This window comes from Chlamydotis macqueenii, chromosome 16 (genome assembly GCF_036417535.1).
Source record: "Chlamydotis macqueenii isolate bChlMac1 chromosome 16, bChlMac1.mat, whole genome shotgun sequence".
NCBI classification, from domain to species: Eukaryota; Metazoa; Chordata; class Aves; order Otidiformes; family Otididae; genus Chlamydotis; species Chlamydotis macqueenii.
In genome coordinates, this window is record NC_141571.1 from 1,634,334 (window position 1) to 1,655,444 (window position 21,111).

At 43.5% G+C, this 21,111-nt stretch overlaps 1 protein-coding gene across 2 annotated transcripts in view; it reads left to right on the plus strand.

Annotated features, from left to right (window-relative positions):
* UQCC1 (ubiquinol-cytochrome c reductase complex assembly factor 1) overlaps window positions 1-21,111 on the plus strand; it is a 48,734-nt gene that overhangs the window by 11,855 nt on the left and 15,768 nt on the right. For both annotated transcript variants that reach the window (XM_086760770.1, XM_086760769.1), the window contains exons 5-7: window positions 422-494; window positions 6,731-6,788; window positions 13,390-13,498. In XM_086760770.1, the coding sequence (XP_086616896.1) occupies window positions 422-494; window positions 6,731-6,788; window positions 13,390-13,498 (240 nt within the window). The remainder of the gene's footprint in view (window positions 1-421; window positions 495-6,730; window positions 6,789-13,389; window positions 13,499-21,111) is intronic.

Here is a 21,111-nt window from a genome sequence, read left to right on the forward strand (position 1 = left end):
TTTTTAGGACATGTCTGGTATGTCACTTCTTTAATATTTAAAACCTCAATTATACAAACCTCTTTTGAGTGGTACGCATCAATTAAAGTTATTGGAGGGAACCAGGAATTGTGAATTGTGATCTTTGGAGTTTCTGTAGGGAAAGCCATTTCATTTATTTTTCTGTAATGACAGGATTATATCAAGCTAGATTTGGAATGGTATTCAGGAAGCCATTTAATCTTTTTTTTTTGCCTCAAGGCAAATACTTGTGTCATTCCTGGGAGACAGAATAGTTTAATGTGCTCCTGAAAAACTCAAGTGATGGTGATTCTCAAAAGAATTCTTTTCAGAAAATGGTAATGTATGTATTTAAGAAAACAGAAGTGTTCACTAGCTCTCATGATGAATACTTTAAGTATTGTCTTTTCTTTTTCTTTAGAAAATTAAGGTAGCGGCTTTGCGCATGTACACATGCTGCGTGGAGAAAACTGACTACGAGGAGTTTTTTAACAGTAAGTGATGGACTTGAGGCTATTTGAGCTACTGCCCTGGTGAGATAACTTCTGATGAAAGTTCATTAGATACATTTATACCAGTACATATGACAGCAAAAAGACTTGTTAGACCCTAACAGTGCTTGGTTAAGTAGCAGCTGAATGTACCACAGCATTATGTTTTGCACAGCTTTTTATATGATGCAGGGTCAGTTAGATCACAGCGTCCTACCTGTCTGTCTTCCTCGTGGTCTAGGCAGGTTCGGCTAGAACTTGGAGACTTTCTCCGTTTCGCTGACCGTGACAGCATTAGCCCGGGACACATCTCTTGACCGGGTAGGACGGAGATGCAAGTCCCTCCTTTAAGTATATGGGAGTAATATCAGCTCGAATTGGGATGCCTTTTCCATGTTCCACAGTTTTTTAGCTATTAGCTAAAAAATCTGTTGCTACTTTTATCAGTATCAAATCTGGCTGGAGAATGGGGAAGACGTGTTTTTGAGACTTACATAAACTTCAGTAATATTATTTCCTTACGTGCGTTATTTCCCGTGGCAGTGTGATGTAGGTGGTAGTAAGCCCGGTGCCTGGCTCTGGTCTGTCACCTGGATTCGTGCGATTCCAAATGCTTTCTTAGGCCTTTACAATGCACCAGCACAGGCTGGGGCAGCTGCTGCTGCTGGAGAGATCAGCTGAAGGGACAGTTTTGTGTGTTCATCTAGTGCAGAGCTTATTCAGGGTGGTTTGGTACACAGTGTTGCTGCTGCAAGATTTTCCAGTGGTTTTCAGAAGGTTTTCCAAAACTGTGATGTGGTTTCAGCGGTTGCAGGAGTGAGAGAACTCTGTGAGCAGTAGGATTCATCATTAATGGTTCTAAAAAATTAGAACCTCATTTTTCCTGTGCGCACACCTCTCCCCGGCTGCATGCCCTCTCAGGCTTTCTCTGATAAGTTCTCTTCTGTTTGTCATGTTTGCCTCTCAGCTAGAGGCTGTGCTATTTTTACCTGGTGTTTCACTATCTCTGCTTAACAGGTTAATTATACAAAGAAGTATAGACGTTGCCCTAGATGAAAATTTTGAGGAATTTCAAAACACATCTGTGAAAAAACATGCTGGCACAGATTTTAAGGCTCAATACTGATTAAAATGACTTCAGTTGTGTTCTTGATATTGTCTCACTGTTTTAAAGAGCAAATTCCCAGAGCTGCCCCTCGCTTTAAAGGGGCAAGCAGCAGGCAGCCTTTCTTTCAAGTTTCACCATTTTCTCTTTGTAGTGCAAGTTGTAGCCGGTCCATATCTGAATTTACACTCAGAAACACCTATGTTTGCATTGACATGAGAACATTGTTACGTAAGGACAGAGTGTGTGATGCACCCACTGGTGTTACAGGAGTGCCTGTGGTGTTGGGGTCTATGGCTGTGGTCCCAAAAAAATCATTGCTTTCATGTAAGAACAGATGTGAGAAGCTTTTGGCTTCTGTCTACTTACAGCTGCAGCTGTTTGGGGGATTAGCTCTAAAATTTAACAAGCATGTGATCCGTGTTTAAAAATTAGTTCCCCTGAAACATACATCGTTTGGGGTGGGCAGGAACCTTTTAAATTGGATTTGCCAAGGAAGAAACTTTAGGCTGTGATTCCATGGGTGGCTCAGTTGAAGCAGTGGTCAAAGGGAAGAGGCTCACTTCTCCATCTTCCACTGCCTGTGTTCTGGACTGGACAATTCTCATGTCCTCTGGTGACCTGTTTAGGTCCCTGAAAAAAAACAGCCCAGTTTTTTACTGACTTACTGTTCTGCTGTGCTGGTGAATTGAAGTGGCACATGGAAGGGTCTGATGGGCAGCAGCTGTGGCATAAAGTAGGTGGTGAGAAGGGAACATGGCATGAAGCGAGATATGCAAATTGCGGTTCAATTCACCATGTCTTCGTCAAACTAGATTAGTCAGGAGCTGTTTTTTTCTGTCCTGAATTGCTCGTTTTTCAAATAAAGATGGGCATCGCTTAAGCCAGGGCTGCAGCTCACTCCCAGAAGAGCAGGCTGCAGGACTGGTAGGAACAGGAAGCAGCTAACTCTTGGCTCTTTCCCTTGGTGGTGCAGCAAGCGCAGGTGTCTCTGAGACCATGCTGATGTGGGTGCTGCACACCCACGTGATGGATTGGATTTAGAGAGTGCACCCTCAGCAAATTCACTGATGACACCAAGTTGTGTGGTGCCGTCGACACGCTGGAAGGGAGGGATGCCATCCAGAGGGACCTGGACAGGCTGGAGAGGTGGGCCCGTGCCAACCTCATGAAGTTCAACCAGGCCAAGTGCAAGGTCCTGCACCTGGGTCATGGCAATCCCAGGCATAAATCCAGGCTGGGCAGAGAATGGATCGAGAGCAGCCCTGAGGAGAAGGACTTGGGAGTGCTGGTGGACGAGAAGCTTAACAGGAGCCGGCAATGTGCGCTTGCAGCCCAGAAGGCCAACCGCATCCTGGGCTGCATCAAGAGGAGCGTAGCCAGCAGGTCGAGGGAGGTGATTCTCCCCCTCTACTCTGCCCTGGTGAGACCCCACCTGGAGTACTGTGTCCAGTTCTGGAGCCCCCAACACAAGAAGGACATGGACCAGTTGGAGAAGGTCCAGAGGAGGCCACAAAGATGATAAAAGGGCTGGAGCACCTCTCTTATGAGGCCAGGCTGAGAGAGCTGGGGCTGTTCAGCCTGGAGAACAGGAGGCTCTGGGGAGACCTTAGAGCGGTCTCCCAGTGCCTAAAGGGGGCTGCAGGAAAGATGGGGAGAGACCGTTCAGCAGGGCCTGGTGTGACAGGATGAGGGGTAATGGTTTTAAAATAGAGGGAGGCAGATTCAGACTGGATATTAGGAAAAAATTTTTTACCGTGAGAGTTGTAGAACACTGGCCCAGGTTGCTCAGAGAGGTGGTGGATGCCCCATTCCTGGACATGTTCAAGGCCAGGTTGGCCAGGGCTCTGAGCAACTTGATCTGGTTGAAGATGTCCCTGCTCCTGGCAGGGGAGTTGGACTGGATGGGCTTTAAAGGTCCTGTCCAACCCAAACTGTTCTGTGATTCTATGATTGCACAGCCTAGGAGCTCTAAGAGTCACGTTGGTGCTGCACGAGACCCAGCTCAGGTCTGTCTGCGCCAGAGCTGGCTGTGTAGACCTTTATGCTTTGATGCCCCCAGCACTTCTGGCTCTAGATGGATGGTGTTGGGATATCCAGGTGGAGTGCACAGAGTCAGCTCTGGTCTCTGGATAGCTTAGGAGCTTTGTGGCTGCCATTTATGAGTGTTGTTAACCTACTGAGCTGGCCTTGGAAACTGTACATCTGTGCACGTGTAAAACCATTTTTGGGCTCCTTAACCCCGGGTGATCAGGACCAGTTCTTCGTAGAGCCTTCTTCAGTGTTTCTGGACATGCTTTTGTGGTGTGGTTATCTTGTGACATGAATAACGACTGCAGTGTGACCTTACGGAACTTGGAATGCTGTGTGGATTTTGTCGGGTAGTTCCCTGACAGAGGTGACATAGAGTGTAAAGACAGGATAGTGCGGCATTGAGGACTAGGCCAGCGGTAGCATTTCATGTCTTACAGGCTGTCTTGCTATCTCAGTGTGTTTCTGCTGATACCGAGTGAAATTTCTGAGGCTTTCTGGAGCGTAGTAACCCTGTGAACTGCCGCCTTATGCCTTAGAACAGTAGTTCCCAAAATATGGCCTATGGATTTGCAAGTTATGAGATGGCTGTAGGATACAAAGGAGGTGTTTTAATTGAGACTGCAGTTAATTTTTTAATTAACTGCAGTTAATTTTCTTACGCCTGCCATTCTGTTGTCTCTTTGTTTTGTGATCATCCGTGGACAAAACTTTAGGAGCTCTGCTTTATACATCCCAAATGTCTGTACTGTGCTGCTTATGTGGAAGGTGGAGGGGTTTTAGAACTTCAGCTGTTTCTTGTTTAAAGAGAACAGAGAAGTAGTAGAGGCAATACCAAGATTACTGGTGCCAGGCTTTCTGTGCACAGAGCTTGCAGAGCTGGGGTAGTTCTGACAAAATGAAGGAGGTGGCCATCTGTGAGGAGAGCGTTTCATGCCTAACCTTACACTTGAGAGATCAGAAGAGTTTTTAGGAGCTTTTAGGATCAGGTAGGCAGTACTGAGAGCAGAGCTGAAGTTTGTCTGATGAACGTGGAGTGCAGGGTTACCTTGAATTCATCCTTAACTGTTAGTACTGTGAATTGCTCCCTGCAGCTGCAGCAGCGAAGAGCTGGCCCTGTCAGCACGGCCTTTCCGGTGGCTCCTGGTGGGCCTACCAAGGAGCTCGAAAGGGCGGGAGTTTATGTGCAGGACTCTGGATTCTTCTGGCTCCCTTAGCCCATCAGGTGCCTTATAGGCACGTGCTGCTGTCGTGCTCAGGGGAATGCTGATGTAGTGCATCTGGTTTTTTTGCAGGATGTGGGGATATTGTCCCATTGCGTCCTTCCTAAAATTGTGGTAGTGGCAAAGATGATCCCTTACCTGATGAATTTTAAGGAAGAGGTACGTCCTCATGATCCCGAGCATTCCTGTCTCTTACCGTACACAGACATGCAAACACAATGTGCTCTGTGGGCAGAATAGATTTTTTTTTTTTTTTTTCCCCTCCAGCTGATAATAATCACAGTAACTTCACAGGTAGCTTTACCATCAGACATTTTTTCTGTATCTAACTGTATTCTGAAAGGAATAATTTTCTGTTTAATTGTAGGATGGACCTCTCTCCTGTTAGTTTCCCAGAATAAGGTGTTCCAACACCCCAGATTTTAGAATTGCGCTCTTTTTAAAAAGCTGATACCTGAGGGTAAGCTTGTTGCTTTAAAGGAGCCATTCCTCCTTTAAATTTACGATTTAGACAGTCCTAATATAGAGGTTAAAAATGAATTATAAAAATAGAAGTGCAATACTTGGAAAGTTAGAGAAAAAATTCTTCCCTCCTGGGGAAGATCTGAATAGGTCTTTAAATACTTTCCGTATTTCCAGTGGTAGAGGTGTGAGCTTTGCTTTCCACTGAAGAATGATTTCTGTGGTGGGAGACTGGTAACTTCTACTTCAGAAACCTCTGTCTGTTGAAATAAGTGTTTTACTCTGAATCTTGCCTGTGAAACTTTCCTTTAATGAGATGGTTTGGTTAATGCCAGCATTGTGTACTCTTGCCCTGGTTAGAGGTGCCTTGGCGTGCCTTTAGGTCAGAGTGTTCATTTCTAGGCACATGAACTATTTCTAATAGGCATGAGAGAGCCAAAAGGGGAGAAGGGTGAGGGAAACTTGTATTTAATCTCCAAACATAGACTGTTAGTGTCTTTATGCTGTCTTAGAGGTGATGCATGGGCGCTGGTGCTGGAGCTTGGCACCGCCTAGGCGGATGGAGTCATGTCTCTGAGAAGGGAGGAACAGTGATATTTTGCTTGGTTCTTCTGGTGGTTGCCTGACCACGGTTGGCGTATAAGAGACTGTGAAAAGTTCTTCATGATCGAGGTGGATCTCCTTGGTAATACTTGAGAGCCAAGCAGTGTAGGAGTCAGGAAGGAATATACTCAACATAAAAAAGAGAGTTGACTTCCTTGGGGCACATCTGACTAGAGACTCCGTTTCCAAATACTTTCTGGCCTTCTTATAGCTCGATTTGAACAGTCCAGAAGACAAGAGCCGGTGCTGGGTAGGCCAAGGTGACTGTGTCAGACCCTTCTCATTAGATACTCCTCTTAAAAACTTCTCCAGGAGACAGATAGAGAGGTGACTTCCTAGGAGGAAGCTTTAAGATTGACAGGTCCTGAAGGACTTAATGTGCGCATAACCCATAGGTCCATGTTTTTCAAGCATGAGGAAGAGAAGTACGGTTTCTGTGCTGCATAGCCTAAATCTCCAGCCTCATGTCCTAACGTACAGATCCATAGTGTGAACATGCGTATGGACAAAGCATCTCTGGGAAACCCAGCGGCTATCGGAGTAGAGCTAAATCTGGGAACAGAAATTGCTTCTGTGGTTGGTTGGTGGTTTTAATCTACAGCGTCCTGTGGCTGCGTGTTCTGGAGTTTAAGCACAAGTGTGATGGTAAATGATGTTGGCTTCTGATATGTATGTATTATTTAGGGCCAGAAATTAAACTACTAAAATGTATTTAGATTTTGGTGTAGTGAATTTCTGTTAGGTGCACAACATTGTGGAATTCATATTAATATTTAGTTTTGGTTTTGTGTTTTTTTTCCCCCCCTCCCATCCAGGGTGCCAAATGCCTGATACTTTGAATTCCTGGTTTCTAGTAGCCCAGCTTCACGTCTGGTAAGTGAAAAGTAAAACAGTAATGTAACTATTTTCAAGAAATAGGTGATATGTACCTTAGTGTGAGAAAAAGTATGCTCCGTGGTTATTGATAATAGTAGTTATATTCACTTTACTAATTACTGAATTTTAGCAGTTTTCTACTAGAGAACAAAATGTCCCATAGAGAAGCTAACGTCTTTTACATTTCTAAATTCCTCAGTAGTGGAATGGTCTTTGCCGTGAGTTTTCTAAAAGCCTTGCTCAGCCTATGTGGAAAAATCTTACTTGGGTGTTTTAGGAAAAGTTTAAATTTATGTGAAAGTGGTTTAAATTGGGAGAATTTGTGGTGATTGAAGTTGCTACTTGTCAGAAGCATTTAACAAATTACAGCATTAGCATTTATTCTTGCACCTCTGAAACGTACATGCAGGTTGGTGAATGCCAGCTTGGCTACATGTTAAAGTATTTAACATCTTAAACATTGAGCCTTTTCCTTTTTTCATTTGTGATTTTCACATAGTAGCCAAAAAAAAATCAGATTTTCATCTAGCATTACGTACTTGTGAAGGTCAGAGGGGTGCACAAGGGAGTACAGGAATTTTTAGGTGCCACATCTTTCAGGAAACTGAGGTCCATGGACGGACATTCAGCTATCCAACGGCTGGAAGGAAGTTTGTGCTGAAATAGCTCCGCTTCGGCACAGACCCCTTATTTCCTTGCCTCCTTTTTTCTCCTTCCCTCCTTTTAATTTCCTGCCTCCTCAATATATTGAAAGACAGGGCAGCTGATTTCACTAAAGAATGAATAAATTAGCACAACCATTGAAATTATAACCAGTTAATGAAATCAGTGGAATCAAGTAAGGAATACTCTTCAGATTTGCAATTTATTTATTTCTTAAAGCTCCCTGTGGAAGAAAGGCTATTAAAAATTAATTTATAAGGTAATCATTCATATCAATATTTGGAAAATGGCTACAATAAATATTCAAAACCAAACTGTAAGTGTCTGGGGAAAAGCAGAGAGGTAACACGAATCTGCAGAGAACACACCTTTTTTCTTCACATCATCCTGATTTCGCTTTGACAGGAAAATGTACCCTGTGATGCACAGCGTCAAATTCAAGATGTGTAATATTCTTTCATGACAGGCATAAAAATAAACAAAAGGACTATGACAGATATGAAACTAGTATGTGATAGACACAAAAGTTCTAAGATCAAAGCTACATTGGAGAAGGCCAAGAGCTGCCACACTACGAGCCAGTGAGACATTTAATGAGGCAGATTGCAGTATGGCAGAGAGGTTGGTGGTGTCCTACAAAAGCAGGAAGGAACCAAATTCCTCTACTTCACATGACAGTGATGAAAATTCAAGGGTGGAGGTTAGCACCACGTGTGAATTTTTCCAGGGTTTATGTGCCAGGCTCCTCCGTGTTCCTGGCAGCTTGACCGAAGGAGCGCTGTCATTCTGGACCACAAACGAGAGATCCAGTTTGATATTCCCGGATACAGAGAGGCCCGTGATAGGCCTGCTTACTGCCTGGGTCATTGGGAAATGCTGCAGACTTGGCTTGTGATTAGCTCAGTGACCAGGATCCTGCCGTGCCGTCATTTTGCTTTCACTGTCAGGTATATTGCTGTGTTCTCTGTGATTCTCTTTCTTCAATCAGTTTGACCTCAGGACGTGATTGATTCTCCTAGCTCCCGCAAGATCAAGGACATCCTACCCCTGTCTGAAGGCTCCAATACTCCAGTCTTTCCTGCTGGACCTTTTGCTTCAGAGGCTAGAAACCTTCCTGATCTGGTGGCCAATGACTTGACCATGTAGATTCTGGTCACCATCTGTTGAAGGGTTCCTGTTCCCCCTTGCAGTGCAGTCTAGATCACTTTCTGGTGTACTTCTTCCCTCTTCTTCAGAGTTCTAGTTTCAGCTGATTTAGAATATCTCCTGGTGGTGGAGAAGGTGAGAGTTTTTCCTGGTTTGGTAAATCCCAGCTCCTTTTTTGCTGTTGTCATTGCCGATCATGTTCTAGTCAACTGTGCTTCTGTGCTTTTTGCATCCCACCTTTTATAGACTTAAGGTGCTTCTCAGAGCATACATTCTTGTGTTATGGGTTCTGGTGGGTCCTCTGTTTGAATCTCTGGCTCTTATTTCTGCTTGTCTGTGAACAGAGTTTTCCTGCTTACCTCCAGTCTGAAAGGGGGGAAATTCAGGCTCTTGTGTTTAGCCTCCGCTTTTGCTAACTTCTTTTAAGATGATGTTCCTTTAGATCTGCTCCAGTGCCTTCCAGTGCAGTGCTCAAATGATACTTAGAAAATCAGTCTATCGATATTCTTTCTTGAATGTCATGTTTTTGTAGGCTGTTTCTGTTACTTCACACCTTTCATGTCAGGAGGACTGGTTCTCTCGCGTTTCTCTCGCGTTTCTCTCGCGTTTCTCTCGCGTTTCTCTCGCGTTTCTCTCGCGTTTCTCTCGCGTTTCTCTCGCGTTTCTCTCGCGTTTCTCTCGCGTTTCTCTCGCGTTTCTCTCGCGTTTCTCTTGCGTTTCTTTCTTTCAGAAGTCCAGACCTTTTAGAAAATCTCAAGTGATTAATCTCCACTGCTGGGTTTGCCTTTTCCCACTGCTGGGTTTGCCTTTTCCCATACAGTGGCAGTCTCAATGGAGTATTGGCTGTGTCCAGAGCTGGTATGAAGCTGCCCAAGAGGTGACTTTGGTGACTGTACTAAAACATGTCTCGATGCAGGATGTATCATGCAGGTACCTAGAGCTCCCTTCGTATTTTCACCACACCAAGTATGGTAACATCTCTGAAGTATTTAGAATCAAAATAGAGCAGTGCTACAATTCCTATTCTGAAAGGCTCAAAGATCTATTGCAAGAATTCATCTGAGCATTGTTTTTCATAAGGAAATCTGCGCTTGAGAAAGTGTTGATCAGTCTGAGAGAGTCCAGAGGAGAACAAGAGCCACCAAGTATGTAGAAAACATTTCCTTCAGGAAAAGATTTCTTAGATTTACAAAGAAAAGACTGAGGATACCATAGCATTTTAAAATGTGCTGCTTCAGAAGAAAGGGAATCAACACTCTGTATTTTGTGGTAGAGAGGGCAGGGAGAAAGGAGTTTAAATTAAATCAGAGGAGTCTTGCTTGAGAGAGGTTTTAAGAACAAGTTTATCTGAAATGTCTTAGGCATTTAGTTGATCCTGCCTTAACATCAGGGAGTGGGCTGCATGGCCTGAGCAAAGGCAGCAGGGGAGCGGGAGGCTGCACAGCCAGGCTTGGTTCTGTTAGCGCGTGTCCCAGCAAAGACCTGCACATGGGGAACTCACTAGGCTGGGGCACAGGATATCATGCAAACCTGTCTAGGAAGAGTTCAGAATTCTGCTCGTAACCATTATTCATAGAAGTGTACGTCACAACATATAGCTGATGACAAAGTCCATTCAGGAACTTCCTTCTCCTGTCCTCCAAGTTGCCAGCCATTTGTGAATGGGTTGAACAGAACAAAGCCTTCCAAAATCGCTGTTGATACTTGTGTTGTTAAGCCAGAGTAATTTCTCTGAACAAGTATACCAAAGCCCCAGAAATAGCTGCTCTGGAGCAACTGAGGAAGCAGGAATGAGTGGCCAAGTGCAGAGGACAGGAGGAAGCTCTGAGCAGGCTTTGCCGTTAGAAGTATAACGCATCATCACACCGTGATTGCATGGCACCGAGCCACCTCACAGCGGTCGTCAGAGTGGTGTCGACTCGTGCTTCTGGTGTTGAAGCCCGCCTGTTGGCACCATGGCAATGCTGACAGAAGCAGTGGCGGCTGTGACTGTTGTGGGAAACTGCTACATCGCATCTTAGATGGATCGAGTTACAGGTGCTCCTGTTCCTTTTCAGGCATCCTTTCATATCATTTCCTTCACGCATCATCTCTCTGCGTAACTTAAATACAGCATAAATTATCCAACCCAGCCAATATCAGGTAGGCAGCTTTCTAAAGATAGTTTGGAATAATTTTGCTTTCATGGTTTGATGAAGATGTGTCAGTATTTGACTAAACTGCAGAACAGATTCTGTGGTGAAATGATAAAATGTTTCACGCTGTGTTGATCTAGTTAGAAGGCTTATAGAATCATAGAATCATAGAATCATAGAATGGTTAGGGTTGGAAGGGACCTTCAAAGGTCATCTAGTCCAACCCCCCTGCCTGTGTCTTTTAAACCTCAGACGGCAGGTGTAGTAACAAACTACCAAATTTTCAAATAAACTGCAAAATTCCATGATCTCACTCGTGGTGCTGCAGAACAGCTCTGTGACAGCACTATGCATCCAAACACAGAGCTGCCTTTTAGGCTTTGTGGGCAGCAGGTTTTACTCTGAACGCCACTCCAGTCCTGCTCATCAGTGACTAATTGTTAGCTGTTGGTTCGTGCTCTGCTCTCTCCTCCTGCTTCACCACTACTGAATGCAGACTGGATAGGAACCAGTATTTATGCTCAGGAGGAGCTTTTCTTGCCAAGCCACTCTTTTTTTTTTTTTTCCTTCTTTTTTTTCCCCCCTTCAGCTTGTATGTTCAGCAAGAGAAATATAAAAATGCTTTTCTTAGCCCAAATCTAGTCTTTTAAACTGAGTCTTTTTCTCTTTGACTTGTTAAGAGGGGGTAAAAATTTGAGATGCAGTAACTCTTACTCATTAAATTTTTCATACAGTACAATTATATAAATGCACAAGAGGAACAAAGGTTTTGAAACTGGTGGAAGTAAGACACAACTTTAAGCTCTTTGTGCATTTGTCTTGAGGCAGGACTGGTAACTGGATGGCTGTTCTCTGAGTTCTGGACCACATTTTCGCAGACGTCTGTAAGCAAGACAAGGATTCATTTCTTGGTACGGTTTTAATTGCGTTTGCTGGGACAGTGGTGCTGTTGACAGATACCAAGTTGTCACTGTCACAGTATAAACCTTGGGAATTCTTACACAGCTCTGTTTCCTGGGACAGAAGTTGCCCCAGTCTGTCCAGTGTTCCCATTGCTGACGGCTGCTCTTCCCCTTCTCTACCCGCCCTCTAGCCAGATTCTCTCAGTCACTCCACCCTTTGATCCTTGGTCTAGTTGTCGTGCCTCAGTCCCTCTCTCCAGTCTTCTGACCTCATTCCACCTGGCTTGTGTTGGAGCCTGATCCATCTCTTGTATGGCCAGTGTCATCTTTGGAAGCTCTCCATCTAGAAATCAAATTCTGGTCCATGGGCTTTTCTTCTTTCAATTTTGGTGTCTCAGTTAAATGGCCCTTGGATGGGACAATGTATGGTTGTAATCAGAAAAAAAGAATATAGGACTAACGCAGTTTTTGTTACCTTTGGTTTGTTTTGTCTCTTTGACTCATCACTGCCAGTAAGTTTGGTTCCTTTGCAGGTTAAAAAATATCTTTCCTTTACTAATCAGTAGACAAGATAGAATTCATCATGAAGACTGGTATCTGTCTCTCACAGGTCAGCTCAACAGGCAAGCTTCAAGGGTTTGTGATTCTCCCTGTTGAGCTGGCGTTCACAGATCAACAGATACTTTCCATGCCTGTATGTCCACTGAAGAGGTGAAGAGATGAAAAAATAATTGTTTTTACCCCTTAACTCTTGTGGCACATTCAGTATTGTTGGTACGCGACTGCTTCAAAGCAGCTTCCAGCAGCTCTGCCCTGTTCCTTTTACGTAAGCTGTGAGAAGAATTTCCTGTGAGCAGTTTCCCACCTGGAGCATGTCTCTGTGCAAAGCAGTGACTTCTTTCAGCTCTGGTGTTTGAGCATCAAGATAGAGTAACGCAGTCAATCCTGGACAGGTATTTCTGACTCGTAGCGCAGGAGCAGAGCTGATTAGAGGGGTAGAGAAGGTGGGACTGGGGATAGGACTGGTCTCATAGCTTAGTGAGGGATTAGCCAGTTCATGCTGTTTACAGATTTTGTAAAAGAGGCAAAGTAAAATTTTTGTTCTGATGATTTATTTTTTTAGACAGACCAGCAGCAGTGAAGTTGAAGTAGCTTTAAAGCTTAAAAAAAAGTAAAACAAATCAACCTGGTATTCTCATTAGGATCCCACAAAGCACTTACAAACTTGTGAGTTCTTCGAGCATGTGCGGCGTGTAGGGGTTTTGCCAAGCGGGTGGGTGTGTATCCAAAGGCCCTTGTAGCTGAAATAATTTAGGACATTGCTAATGTGAATTTGGGAGAAGTCTGTAGCTTGCTTAAGCTTTCACAGCTTGGCTAGTTCGGACTCTTAGAGCGCTTTAGTATACCAGGCTGAACGACAGCTGGCTTGTAGCCGAGCATGAGCCAAGGCATTTGTTCCTGCTCCAAAGGCTGGGGAATTCAGGTTGCAGTACTGTTTGACTAGATTACAGTACTGTCAGCCAGAACAGAGTCCACTGTCACTCTTCCGGAGCCGGATTGGCCAAAATCCAGCAGAACAGAAAAGTTTGTGATAGTTCATTAAAAAAAAAAAAATCTTTCTATGTGTGTTTTTCCTGATCACAAAAACACATACTGTAAGAAGAATCTTAAATGAGCTGAAATGTATTTAATTTACTCTTTACATTTGAAGAAACACTGGAAGCTGTGAACATGGTGTTTATGTTCTTGCAGGATGTGTCTGGTACGCATGAAGCAGGAAGGTCGCACAGGCAAGTACATGTGCCGCTATATCGTTCACTGCATGTGGGAGGATGTTGAGCAGCGTGGTAAGGTGATGGGGGTAAGTTGTCGTTGGTGTTGATTCCCATCTTTCAATGCTTTTGTTACTCTGTGTGTCTTAGAAGAATGCCTAAGATCATCCTGTAGCTGCTTGTTTATTTCTTCAGCAGCTGAAGCTGGTGCATGTAGCCTGTACTGACTATTCGTTCCCACAGCCGTACTGCCTGCTGTATTGAGCCACTGGCCTTGTTTCTGAAACTGCCATGGCCTAGATGAAGATATTGATTTATCTGAAAGTAATTAATTTTCCACGTGGTTTGCCATGTGATTGCAGAAACAGATGCTGCTGTAACAGACCAGGCATTTGTGGATGGGAATAAGCAGCTGAGGTAGGGAGAAACCTGCCTGGTGCCAAATGTAAAACTGCAACTTAAGTAATTCCAGCAGAGCTCTGAGTTTCCCCTGTGTCTAGGATGGTGAGTGAAAGGAAAGTTAAGGGACAAGGTTTTTATGTTAAGTTCCTGTACGTGACTATAACCAGTCATTAGTTAATTTTTCAGTTTGGATTCTTAATATACCTAGTCTTGATCACAAAAGAAGTGTTGTAAGGAGAGAGTAACTCCAAGGACGGTTCGTTTGCAAGTTTGAAGGAAGAACACGGTTGGATCTTTTTGTCCTGTCCTGAGGACACTAACCTGTGCGGGTTAGTTGTAATTATCATTTGTGGCCTTGAAGTCTGTAAGAGAATTTCTCCAGCCTTGTGTGGGTCATAATCTTCAGTGAAGGCAGTGCAGAAGCAGTGGCAGTAGGAGGCTGTTTTCATAACCCCAGTATCACACAGGCGACAGGAGGGATGTCTATGTTCAGGGCACTCGTAGTGGGAGAATAAGGTTGGGAAAGATCTCCTGTGTTGTGGAAAAGGACAAGAATTGTTCAGTGATTAAATAGAGGTTTGCCTGTGATTAAATTAAACTGTTGGAGAAGTGACATTTTTCATCTAGCAATAATGGCACGTTGTCAAGTCTTAGTTGTCAGCCAGATAACCAAGGGAGAGGCTGCTCGGGTATTCCTGTTGGTGACAAACGGCAAATTAGAATTTAGTATGTGATCACATTAGTAATTTAAGAAGTTTCTCTCTGATCTTTTATTTTGTATGTCGTTTTAGAAAGTGTTGATTCTGGTGTAACTTCAGTTATTCCATCAATAAAGGCTTTTTTCCCTAGTTATTGGGAATTTTTGTAGCTTTACTATGTTACAGCTTGCCTTTAAAGACAAATCATCTTCTTAATCTTAGAATTATAGAATCACAGAATGGTTTGGGTTGGAAGGGACCTTTAACGGCCACTCAGTCCAAGTGCCCTGCAAGGAGCAGGGACATCTCCAACCAGATCAGGTTGCTCAGAGCCCCGGCCAACCTGGCCTGGAATGTTTCCAGGGATGGGGCATCCACCACCTCTCTGGGCAACCTGGGCCAGTGTCCCACCACGCTCAGCGTAAAAAATTTTTTCCTAATATCTGATCTAAATCTACCTCTCTTGATTTTGAAAGCAAACCTTCTTTTGGATTAAATCTAAATTCATGCATCTTAGAAATTTTTGGTACATTAATGAGCTTACACGAATTCTAATCTGGGAATCCCTGCTTTCCTGGTCAGAGGCCGTAAGGCAGTGTGAGTGAGCCTAGACAAACACCCCACCACCCTTTTGACCCTAATTTTGCCTTATATTAGCTAACCTCAAATGCCATCTTATAGTTTTCCTTGCAGGATTTGAAGCAGCAGCAGACACCAAAGAGAAGCAAAGCTAGCTTTGCTGCCCTTACAAGCATGCAGAACTCAAAAGTGAAGCATGGTGTAAGTTAGACTTGAATTCAGATTTTTTTTCCAGTAAACTTTAAGGGAAAAACAGATAGTGCTTACAGTCAGCCCTTTGTAAAGGGAAGCACAGGGTTTCCATTTCTGCAAACTAAACTTTTCCATTGCTCCCCAAAATCCCCCAAAGTGTAAAAGAAACGACCAGTATCCTTATATTTTCGTCCAGTCTGGAGCCTCCAATGTTAATACATGCGTATTATAACGGTATGGTTGCTGTATGATGCAGCTGTAGGAGATCTTAAGTTATTTGAATGCCATTCATTCTCTACCTTGGCTGGGTAGGCATCTTTTCAGTTTATCCTTGAATTTAAGTTTCACAGTCTTTGTTTGTAATAATGGTCATGCAGTGTAATAATGAGCATGCTTAGTTTGCAATGATATGATGCCTGTAACACACTTTTGACTGTAACCGAGTGTTAACATAGCTTTTATGTGGCGATAGCTGATGCTTAAGCGAGGTATGTACACGTTTAAAGGCTTGATCTCAAAAACAGTTACATCTGTGTGTATATTTAATATCGTTTAGCTGCACAGAGGCCCACTGATTTTAATGGCTCCTTGTGAGAGAACGTGAATTCCTGAGGTAATGGCTAACTAGACCAGGGTGTGTAAGAGAGTGTGGTGAACTCTCCTCGATTGTAAACTTGGAAATTAGCACTGCTCTCTTCCCCGTAGTGTTTGCAAAGGTGTAGGGCTTTCATAATCTTTTAGTGATTTTTTTTTCCTTTCTTCTTTTAATTATTCGTAATCTTTCAGTCATTATTTTGTCAAGGTGAATGAACTTTTTAGTCTCTTCTGGCAGTATTTACTGTATGTTAGATGGTAATAATTTATGCATTGATGATTGAAGAGGTTAGCTGTTCCCTTGCTTCTTAACTAAGATGACAGTTAAATATATCAAGATAAGAACAGTAAATAAAAAGAAGACATTAATGTTCCTCTGATGCTTTCAGATTTCAAAATCTGAGCCTTTCTCAAAAGTAAGTTAAATGAAAAGAAACTTTACTGAATACTTCTAGGGCACTAAGTTATCATCTGCATAGCTCCTGGGAGGTTAGGAAATTCCATTCCCTGCTTTTTCTCTCGTGGGGTATCAAAGGTCAGCATTTAACTCCGATTTGTACGTTCCTGTATCGTGGTATAAGTGACGGAGCACCTGTATGAAATTTCTGGTTGGATGCAATTAGTTCAACTTGTTGACAAAGCTTCAGTTCTTCAACTCGTTTCCATATCTAGCAACAAGTCCGACACTTGATGCAGAGAATGGATACGATATTCCTGAATTGATATTGACAGTGGATTAAAATATGCTGTCTGCTCTTAAATATACACGTTCATTGGAGCCAAAAGTGGTAGAAGGTAAGGCACTTTAACTGCTAATTTACATCAACTCCAGCTTCAAATGGAGTTTGTATTATTTCAAAACCTGGTTGTTAAAATTGCTGAAATCTAAATCTCAGCTACAAAGTTTGGGGACCTGTTAGCCTGAGCTCCTTCAGCACTCCTGAATGTCGGCAAGAGTCAGAAAGCAAAACTTGACACAGCTGTAAAAACACACGGAGAGCCTGTGGCCTCAGCAAATTCTACTGGTGCAGGCATATTTCAGATATAAATTTTACTCTGCTGTCCCTCGTACTAATGAAGTCAGTTTCTTTTGGTGGGTTTGCAGCCAGGTGTGTCCAGTTTTGTGGCTAACCAGTGCTCTTTACTTAATTTTTCCACTAGTGACATTTCTATCAAACTTTAAAAACAAACAGAAAAATTGGCTTGATGCAATGGCTCCAAGTGTTAATAGTAACATTAGGCTGAGTAAGAGACTTCCTTACGAGCCTGCTTTGCCAGAGATCCCCACCTCGTGGTTCGCAGGGAATAAATTTACACCGTGCAAACTGGCAGCGGCCTGGTCGGTTTGTAAGGAGAATTCAGTCAGTCCCAGAAATTGTTGGTGTTTGTCTTCCTGCAGAGTTCTTCAGCAGCCTGAACATGAACCTTCCTGACCCGAGGTTGTGTTTTACTGACTGTGTGTACGTAAAAGCAGTTGTTGTAAGTTGAAGTGTGTTTTAATACCCTTAGATGAAGCTGCAGGGTTGATCAGAAGGACTTGTAGATGCTGGAGTTCCCTGGAAGGGGATTTCAGCTGATAATCAGACAATAGATATGAGGTTGAAAAAAAAAAAAAGAGCCACTGCCCCCCAAAAAACCCCAAACCCAAAAAAACAATCATAAAAACTATCTGACACCCCTTCCCTGCCCCCTTCCCCTCCTCCAAGAACCCCACACTAATCCTTCTGGGTGCAAATTGCACGTTTTCTTAGAAAGATCCGTCAGCCTTTATTCAAATACCTGTAAATTGCTGTAGGCTCATTTTACCAGCGTTACTCTTGTGTCTTGTGGTGACATTCTGCTTCTGAAATTAATACATTTCTGAATTACTACATTATACCTATTTTTCAGTGCAAAATAACGATTCATTTTATAACCATACCTGTTCTGAAAGCTGCCAAAGACATAAGAAAAGGAGGGGCTGTCAAGCTCAGCACACCAAACTTGTTTTAATTTATCTTAATCTCGCTTTCCTGGTTTTCCACCAGAGCACTCAGACCCCTGCCCCCTTGTTTCCAGGAACACATCGAGGTGTCTCTTGCATCTGTTTACTGGCTCTGCTGTGCGCAGCACAATACAGGCTTTGTTAGCTTTTCGCTGGAGCTGTTTGTATCCAGTGACCCGTAGTTTGCTCTCAGTTGCATTGCTGTACATCTGAAGTAGCTCCGTCAGTCAGTAACGTGGTTCACACCGCAATAACTGAGAGCAGGATTTAGCTCTGTGCCCTTGAGCGCCATTTTCTGCCTTGATGCTCTTTCCGCAATGAGAAGACTTCAGGTGATTCAAAATGCCGTTTTACCTAGCTACAGAACTCCCTAAACTTGATACAACTCAGTTATTCTTACTGTGGAGAGTGAAAAGTGACACTTCTAACTAAAGACTCGGGAATGATGGTCGGAGTGAGACAGGTAAGGTTCTAGAACAGCTTTAGAGGCTGAGAGGACGAGGTGTTAAATTGGTAGAATTTTAACATGGAGCTTGATCTTCGTGTGAATTGAACTGCTGCAGTTCAACTCCAGCGGGAAGCTCTGGTGCTTGAGTGCTCAGGAGGCCTTTTCAGGCCTGCCTCTGAAATCTGATGGGAGTCATGGAGTCGGTCTGGGATGCACGGAACAGAAGCTGCGTTGTCATGGCAGAACGGGGGCAGAGCTGGGGCTGGCGTACAGTGCTGGCGGGAGCCGAGGTGGAGGAAGCGCACTGAATCGAAGCGTTACAGAGAGGGCTGTGACCTGTGTGAGGAAGTGGATTGGGATACAAGATAGAGGACAGTGTTCAGTTGAAAAAGGTTTTTATAGACCTGTAAAACTAAAGAGGAAAAATCTTAGTTTCAAATGGTCTGTATTTTCAAATGCATAACTTTACTAGGACATTTTAAGGAGAAAAATTTTATGAGTTTTTAAATTATTATTTCGAAAACATAATATATAAAATCTTACCAGTTTTTAGTGTTCCCTTTTTTTTTAAAAAAAAAAAACTTACCATAGTAGTGAGATACAAAATTGCTATGTGGGGTTTTTGTACATATTTGTTTAATAGGATGCCAGGCATTGTATATGTTTTAACTGGACTCCTGTTTTAAGAACATCACAAAAGAAAAAGTTCATCAACCCTTAACCCTTTCTCAAAGAGCTCAAAAGTTCACAGCAAGTTTCTGGTATGGTGTTATTTTGTAAATGAGTAAGTGTCAGGAACTGTTTCAGAGTAAATTCTGTAAATTTGATTCTGGAAATCTTAATAACTTAAACGTGCAGGAAAATGTGTCTCTGTGGAATGTGACCTTGAAAATATCTCAACCATGATGAGGTGTGGACCAAACAGTGTCTATGGTGATGCAAATTCAGCTTTACCAGGTCATGAAGGTTTAAAATAGAGGCGTCTCTCTCATGCTGTTTTTAATGTAGTTGTTCCAGAACCAGTGCCCATGGAAGTAACACACTTGGCTGTCTGAAATGCAGGCATGCTTGGGGCATGCCAAGGATACCTGGTGTTGAAATCAAGGTATAATATATGCTTGGGTTCTGTTCAGCTGGCCTGCCCCAGTTTTCTGTAGAGTCTGGCATAAAAAAAAATCAATTTAAATTTCCCAGATGTGTTGGATGCTGTTTCTGTGAGGTGGTATCCTTGGTCTACTTTGTGCCTCCCTCTGGTGCCTGCAAGAAGCACACTGGAAGCTGCCTTGTAGCACCATTTCTAGAAATTCCTGTCTCATTATTCCTCACATTCCGCACCAGTGGGACTCGCATGCCAAAATGGATTTTGCCATGCAGTGCTTGGAGGTGTTAAGTGCTGCCCCGTATTCCTCAGGCTCTCCAGAACATAGTGTAGTTGCCAAAATTCAAATATTGAGCAGTGAACTCACCGCTCACCACAACTGCATGATTTTTATTTTGACAGCGTAGAGATGATGGTGGAAACAGGAAAGTGATCCTTGCAGAACCAGACGCGGTCTCCAGGCTCAGCAGAACGGATGGCAGCTTTGCTGCCGCTGTTGCCTGGCCCCTGCCAGCGCTTTGTGTATCACTTGCAGTCCAGTTTGGGACTTGCCTGCGGTCGGTGCAGGATTAAGTACCATGTTGTTATGCTGCATATTTTGGACGTTTACATTATCAGCTTCCTATGCTTTTGGAGTTTGCCCCAGAATTCCTCAGCTGCGATCAGCTGGTTGCTTGGCTGAGCCTTTGAGACTGTTGGGAGCGAGGTATCTCATGTTGTGGTTGTAATTCTTTTTTAACAACTCGAAGCTGCTGCAGTGAAAACACAAATGCACAAATTTCATCTTCTTTGTAAATACAGAAAACTACCAAGACCGATGTCTCTGCTCAGTCAGAGTAATCAAACAAACCATTGAGAGGTTCTGTGGTGTTCCCAATCAATTTTAATGGTATCGTTGCTTGTGCTTTTCGCTGCTTGTAGAATATTGCTAATATCTTCTGCTTCCTCTTCAGGAATGAATAACTTAATTTTTCCTTATGTTATTGGTGCCTGCCTGCCTTGAAAGACAATAACATGAGCATCAGTTAAGGTTCTGATACGGCGCAGGGAAGCTGCAGGGATCTGAGAAGCTGCTCATTCCCTTCCCCCCGCGCAGCTTCTCTCCATGTCTCAGCAGTACCCGTGTGTGGCAGCTTGGATTACAGCAGTGTGGAGCTGCTGTTGGCTCTCCAGCTCACCGGTTGCCGCTGCTGCCTTCTGTGTGACCTCTGGCCGTTCCCTTCCTCCTCCATCAGGAGGCTCCAGTCCCAGGTACCAGCTGGTGTTGGGTAGCTGCTGCCCACGAGGAGAGGTTGCTTGGTTTTCTGTACACATCCAGCTTCTGCTGAATGTTTCTGCATGCTGGTTCTGGGTAAACTAAGGAGTGGTTGCAGTGCTGTATTTTGCCCATATTCTGGACTTGTCTTCCCAGGGCACAGACGGCACAAGTGAGGTCTGTTTGGTACTTGGGGTCTCTTCTCTAACCTTTGTTTTGGGGAAGGATTAGTAACTTTGTTTTATTGCTTTGTTTCCAAGAGGAAAACATGAGTGCAGCTTTAAAGACTACAGTGATTGTTTCCAGGAGAGAAAGAGGCACGGCATGCAAGAGAAATTCTTTTCTCTGTTTCCTCTGTGACAGCCAGTGCATTCAGGCTAATGGGATCTTCGTTAAGCAACTGCAGTAATTAGTCATGTTTTCTCTCAGTCCTGCTATCCTGTTAGAAGAG